This window comes from Podarcis muralis, chromosome 10 (assembly GCF_964188315.1).
Source record: "Podarcis muralis chromosome 10, rPodMur119.hap1.1, whole genome shotgun sequence".
NCBI lineage: Eukaryota > Metazoa > Chordata > Lepidosauria > Squamata > Lacertidae > Podarcis > Podarcis muralis.
Genome location: NC_135664.1, coordinates 54,841,149 through 54,847,892, shown reverse-complemented (window position 1 = coordinate 54,847,892; position 6,744 = coordinate 54,841,149). Strand labels below are relative to the sequence as shown.

The 6,744-nt window shown below is 45.5% G+C and overlaps 1 protein-coding gene across 4 annotated transcripts; it reads left to right on the top strand.

Moving 5' to 3' along the window:
• The first annotated feature begins 692 nt into the window (after nt 1–692).
• MRPS33 (mitochondrial ribosomal protein S33) lies at nt 693–6,744 on the top strand. 4 transcript variants are annotated; one of them, XM_028747075.2, is made up of 3 exons: nt 693–837; nt 3,487–3,751; nt 6,589–6,744. In XM_028747075.2, the coding sequence occupies exons 2-3, from the start codon at nt 3,534–3,536 to the stop codon at nt 6,692–6,694; spliced, it is 324 nt and encodes a 107-aa protein (XP_028602908.1). In that variant the 5' UTR covers nt 693–837; nt 3,487–3,533; the 3' UTR covers nt 6,695–6,744. The 4 variants fall into 4 exon arrangements, with proteins under 4 accessions (XP_028602908.1, XP_028602906.1, XP_028602911.1 ...); XM_028747073.2 differs by having other exon boundaries at nt 730–837; nt 3,406–3,751; XM_028747078.2 differs by lacking the exon at nt 693–837 and adding an exon at nt 847–955.

Genomic DNA, 6,744 nt, shown 5'->3' with positions numbered 1-6,744 from the left:
TCTGTGGCATTTTCTTCCTAGTAAGAGCTGCGGATAGAATTGCATCCTAACAACGTGATTCTGTGGGCAGTATCCAGGCATAGGCGAGTGCAGAATGGGCAGTCTTCACTTGCAAGCCTAGGCATGTTTGCTCAGAAGCAACACCAAATGTGTTCAATCGCGGGGTCATACTTCCAGGTAAAATGTGCAGAGGGCGTTGTTGTGGCTGTAACACTCATAATAATAATTAAAAAAATCAAATCGAAGTGGTTGAGCCCCACTGCAATTAACGGAAAGTGTAGCTGGACCCTGTGTCTATCGGAAGCAATTCCCACTGAGTTCAGCAATGTTTCCTCCCAAGTGCATAGGATTGGAGCGTAACAAGTGCGCACCCAGATTCCCATCTAAACCCACAGGCTTTGGATTGTTCGTATGAACAGCATCCCGATCCTGTGCAGAGGCAGACACGTGTAAACAGAAACCTTCATTGGGTTTTTAGTCCTCTGTAAAGTGCATACAGGAGTGCCTTGAGCCCCCTGGCTTTAATAGACTTAGGTGTGCGCCATAGGATCTTGGCTACTACACGGCACCAGTCCTGCCGTCACTTAAGGAGCAAACGCGCTGCAGGTCCTCGCTACTGAAAGAGGAGTCCCGCGAGCCTCTGGGTTCCGTACGCTGACGTCACTCCCGGGCCCGGCCGAATGGCGGCATCCTTTGGGGGTACGGCGCATGCGCGTGCTCACCTTCCAAGGTTCCCCTCGGCGGCGCCTTCCGCTTTCGAGATTTTGCGCGCGGACTCGGACCCGGAGCGCTTAGGAGGGAGCACGCTTCCTGCAGGCGGAGGAGCGCTTGGGGCAGGTGAGATGCGGGAGGGAGCGCTTTGCAAAGGGTCGCTCCTGCTTTCATTTTCCCGGGAGGGTTGTGAGCCAAACCGTTTGCAAACTCCCAGGAGAGAGTCCTGGGCACGGGCTTGCGGGTGCGTTTAACTTTGCAACTGGGTGCGTATAATTTCATGTCCTCGGAGCGAGTCACATCCGTGCGCGCTTCCTTACGTTGCGCTAGGCTGAAATCCGTACAGATCGCGATGGGATCTCTGAACTGGATGGGGTTTGCTCTCCAGTAAGAGCGCTCCAGAGTCCAGCCTTGCGTCAGAGTGGTTAGGATCCGTTTGCCGGGAACATATACAGTATAGGTTTGCAACCCGACGTGCCCTTCCCGTGAGATTAAGCTTGGCTTAACACAGCGAGAGATAGCAGTTGTTGTTGTTGTTGTTGTTGTTTAGTCGTTTAATCGTGTCCGACTCTTCGTGACCCTATGGACCAGAGCACGCCAGGCACTCCTGTCTACCACTGCCTCCCGCAGTTTCGTCAAACTCATGCTGGTAGCTTCGAGAACACTATCCAACCATCTCGTCCTCTGTCGTCCCCTTCTCCTTGTGCCCTCCATCTTTCCCAACATCAGAGCCTTTTCCAGGGAGTCTTCTCTTCTCATGAGGTGGCCAAAGTATTGGAGTCTCAGCTTCAGGATCTGTTCTTCCAGTGAGCACTCAGGGCTGATTTCCTTAGGAATGGATAGGTTTGATCTTCTTGCATTCCATTGGACTCTCAAGAGTCTCCTCCAGCACCAGAATTCTAAAGCATCAATTTTTCGACGATCAGCCTTCTTTATGGTCCAGCTCTCACTTCCATACATCACTACTGGGAAAACCAACACTTTAGCTATACGGGCCTTTGTTGGCAAGGTGATATCTCTGCTTTTTAAGATGCTGTCTAGGTTTGTCCTAGTACGTTTCTGAGCACAATTCAAAGTGCTGGTGTTGACCTTTAAAGCCCTAAACGGCCTCGGCCCAGTATACCTGAAGGAGCGTCTCCACCCCCATCGTTCTGCCCGGATGCTGAGGTCCAGCGCCGAGGGCCTTCTGGCGGTTCCCTCATTGCGAGAAGCAAAGCTACAGGGAACCAGGCAGAGGGCCTTCTCGGTAGTGGTGCCCGCCCTGTGGAACGCCCTCCCATCAGATGTCAAAGCGATAAATAACTACCTGACATTCAGAAGACATCTTAAGGCAGCCCTGTTCAGGGAAGTTTTTAATGTGTGATATTTTAGTGTATTTTTGGTTTCTATGGAAGCCGCCCAGAGTGGCTGGGGAAACCCAGCCAGATGGGCGGGGTACAAATAATAAATTATTATTATATTATTATTATTGTCATTGCTTTTCTCCCAAGAAGCAGGCGTCTTTTAATTTTGTGGCTGCTGTCACGTGTCCTATGATATTAAACCCGGCTTAACACAGCGAGAGATAGCACTACTTGTGAGCAAACGCGCCCAGGCTCCTCCTGCAGCTTCTTCCTCCTTGACCTTCCCTCCAACTGCATTTCTTCCCAAAAGGTTCACCTTTCTTTCCCTAAGATATCTCTCTTTAAAGAAGTCCCTGCTATATCGAATCCTTGTACTGGGGCTGGTGAGAGGTAGAGTGCAATTGAAACAGCATCTGGATTGCCGCAGGTTCCTCACCCGAGTCTTCAGTCCAAGGGTCGCTTTCTCTTCTCAGCAACTTTCCAGGGTTGCACGCTAGCAGTGGGGGCAAGCGCCCTAGGCGAAAGCAGTTGGAGCAACAAATACAAATTTTGGCTTTCAACAGAGTTCCAGTTTCTTCACACAGTCTCATTGTCTCGCACACCCGTCTCGGTCCTCCATCCGGAAAAGCAAGAAGCATTATGGCCATATCTGCATTATACGTTTAAAGCAGTATCATGGCACTTAAACAGCTATGGCTCCCTCTAAAGAACCCTGGGATTTGTAGTTAAAGGGTGCTGGGAGTTGTAGGAGACAATAACTACAGAGCTACAGTTCTCAGGTTGGTTTAACAATCAGTTCTACCCAGGGAACTCTGGGAATTGTAGCTCCATGAGAGGAATAAAGATCTCCTAACAGTTATCAGCAGCTTCAACATACTATGTTTTCCAAGATTCTCTAGTGCCCACCACCACTCTTTAAAATGATCTGGTACTGCTTTAAATATATAGTGCAGATGGGCCTATAAAAGTTCAAGCTAGGCAAAAGAACTCAAGGAGGATGTAAAGAAGGGTCATTAGTAATGGGACAAATATATGCAAATGCTTAGACTTCTTTTTAGTTGCTGGGAGTTTGAACTAGGAGGCTACCCCAACCTGGTGTCCTCTAGATATTCTGGACTGCAGCTCCTCCCATCAGCATCAGCTGGTAAAGCCAATGATCAAATATGATGGCAGCTGTTGTTCAAAGCATCTGGACGACGCTAGGTTGGGGAAGGCTGGGCTATGGCAATAGCTTAATGGAAAAGGTAAGTTTTGAAGGTACAAAATGTTTTAAGAATATGAAGGCTTAATGAGAATCTTTAGAAGAAAAATATTTAAATTGCAAGGCACTTTGTATGTTCTTTTAAAATAGAGATTGAAAATGGAAGTAGACGTTTGATTGAAACTTGGTGTACTGGACTGTCTCACTACTGCATCCTTCCACCATTTCTAGTGAGGAGGTGCCTACAGTTCCATGTGCCGCCCAGTTCGTGCTTGGAGATGTCGTCCAATCTTTCCTACTACGCTCTACGGATGGCCCACTTGAGCGCTCGGATATTTGGAGAAGTGGCTCGCCCAACTGATTCATCGTCCATGAAAGTCGTGAAGCTGTTAAGCGAGCAGCCCTATGCGAAACGGAAGGAAGTTTATGGCTGGTATCCTCCGCACAATGCCTACCACAACCTCATGACGAAACTTCGCTACTATGGCCTCTACAGGTGATCCAGGCGAGGGGGTGTTGATGAAGGGAGACTAGGGGACTGAGAGGAGAAGGTGGCTCCTTATCATCTACAGCTGGTGAAGGTGGTTTGAGCCTGCTTCTTTGCTTCAGGCAGAGAGGAAGGAACCATTGTTTTGTGTGCACAAGATTCCAAATTCAGGTCTTTTTAGTGGACTCAAGAGAGGGGAACCTTCTGCTCTCCAGTTTTTATTTATTGATTCATTTATATACCACTGAACTACAATAATCAAAGTGTTTTACGAAGATAAAATACAAAAAAATTAAAATCAGTTAAAACTATAAAACCAAACATCAATTAAAATGCCTACTGAATTAGTCTTCAGCCCAACAGGGAGGGGACTTATCTGACTTCAGCTGGAAGGGAGTTCCATAAAACTGGACCCACAACGCTGAAGGTAGCTTTATTGCTGGATATGAGCCATGGTTTCCTGTTTACTCTGTTATCAGGCCAGCATCTTCCAAACAGCATTTTAAGCCATGAAATCAAGCTCTTTTTTGACATCATACTGGCTTCAAAATGCTTTTCACATAACAGACAGTGAATGCTGCTATTTTTAAATCCGGTATAACAGCCATCCAGGTGTTCTCTGTTGCTGGGGAGAAAATGTCACAGCTGCCCATTTCACAGGAGGGCATCCCTTTGGCGCAGGAAAGATGTAAATTACACACTTGGCTCTTGCAAGCACCTTTCTTTAGCAGGTCTCTTACTCAGAGATGCCTGCATGGGTTCACAATCTCACTTTTCAGAAATGCATTTGGCTGCAGGCAAATAGTCAGTAGGCATTTTATGGGGGTGGAACAAAATCACGGCCTGAAAGGTACTTCATGAACATCTAATAATATTAGCAGCTTGACAGCCTTAGGCAAACGACATTATCTCGCTAATGGACAAGTAGAGCAACTCGGAAAGGTAAATCAAAATTAAAGCTCTAATTCAGTTCAAGGCTCTTTAATCAAAGTTGGCTTTATTAAAAGGCATACTCTGATCCTATGAAGTGTAAGCAGAATGCTTCCTGCAGCCAAATAAGACACGTGAAGCGATTTCTCTCTTGGGTCTCATTAAAGCTCCCCCAACCCCCTTCAAAACTTTTGCATGATCCCTGGTAGTTTTAATAATACCACATTGACAGAAGGGTACAAGTTTCAATAATGTGTTAAGCGGGAAAACTAAAAGGATAAGTTGTTTAGTCGTGTCCGACTCTTTGTGACCCCATGGACCAGAGCACGCCAGGCACTCTTGTCTTCCACTGCCTCCCGCAGTTTGGTCAGACTCATGTTTGTAGCTTTGAGAACACTGTCCAACCATCTTGTCCTCTGCTGTTTCCTTCTCCTTGTGCCTTCCATCTTTCCCAACATCAGGGTCTTTTCCAGGAAGTCTTCTCTTCTCATGAGGTGGCCAAAGTATTTCGATCTGTCCTTCCAGTGAGCACTCAGGGCTGATTTCCTTAAGAATGGAGAGGTTTGATCTTCTTGCAGTCCATGGGACTCTCAAGAATCTCCTCCAGCACCATAATTCAAAAGCATCAATTCTTCAGCGATCAGCCTTCTTTATGGTCCAGCTTTCACTTCCATACATCACTACTGGAAAAGGATAAGTAGTGAAGGATAAAGAGTACTTCACAGGAAATCTTTTCTCTTGGCTGCAAGTGGAATTTGTATTGCTCTTAGCTGAGGCATTTCTATGAGTCTTTACATAGGCCATCACATTATTGTACCTCACACCTGGATTCCTGAAAGGCATTGGTCTCAATTTCCATTTTATGAAAGTATATTCTTAGCCCTCATGGTTGTGACTTGAAAATTGTGGACTATGGTCAGTAGCATTGCTATCATTAAGGGTCAAACTTAAATATTTATGCTCTATAAGTCTAAGAAGTTGGTTTTATTAGAAGGTGGGTGAGATGTCACCTTCTTACACATACTTACCTCTTCAGGTCACCCTTGAGGTTCTGGTCTGGTTCACACATGACGTTAAACCATGGTTTGACTGATTATCCACACCCTCCCCAGCAGCTTAACTATGGCTTGTTTGCTGCCACAAACCATGATTTGAAGCCAGGGTTTGTTGCTGGTATAAGAACCTTGGTTTATTTTTTTAACAATGACTTGGTGTTGCATACAAATGCAACACCCTTCTTTAGCAATGGCTTGATTGGACCATCTGACTGGAGATGTTCATTAAGCTCCAAAAGCAAAACATCCAGAAAACCAACCCAAGCTTTTCACAAAACAAGCCATGCATGGTTTGTTATCTGTGCTACAGCTTACCCAGGCCTTTGATAGCTTAAAGTTCTGCCCCTAGTGACCCTGAAATCATTGATTTGAGAGTTTTTAACTGGTTTTAAAAGGTTGGTTTTAACGGATTCTGGAAGTTTTAATAGTGTTATTTTAGTGCTGACATGTTTGCCCCCCAGGCCTCCTTTTGGAGAAAGAACAGGATATAAATTTAATAAATAAAGTCAAATCATACCTTGTTGAAGAAACCATGGTATAGTGTTATGTGCAAAGCTGGCGTATGAGCTGTTTGAGAAGACACTCGCTAAAGAACTAAACATGAGGCTTGTCTCCTGTTTCTCATTCAAACCGATCCAACCTTATGGTGGCTATCCCATTTCATGTAAGAAAATAGTGCAACTATGTTTGAACACTAAATACGAGGCAAAATGTGCAGGCATTGTTCTCATCTGTTTAGTTTGAAACTTGCCTGCTCCCACTTTTCAATTATGTTCTGCCCCCTTAAAAATAAAATTTTAAAAATCCCTGCAGATACCAACGCTTCGGTGCTTTTCACCAGCTTTGTTTGTTTCATTTCAGAGATGAACATGAAGATTTCAAAGACGAGATGAAACGGCTGAAAAAGCTGCGCGGGAAAGGACGCCCTGTGAAAGGAGAAGGAAAGAGAGCGCTGAAGAAGAAATAACACAGTTGTTGCAGTAGACCTTGTATTTAATAAACACATCTTGGACAGAT

Bases quoted from the DNA above. Each gene is read 5' to 3' on its own strand.
- MRPS33 (XM_028747075.2), top strand. From the start codon at position 3,534: ATGTCGTCCAATCTTTCCTACTACGCTCTACGGATGGCCCACTTGAGC. The intron at 3,752-6,588 runs GTGATCCAGGCG...GTTTCATTTCAG, and splicing joins CGCTACTATGGCCTCTACAG to AGATGAACATGAAGATTTCA.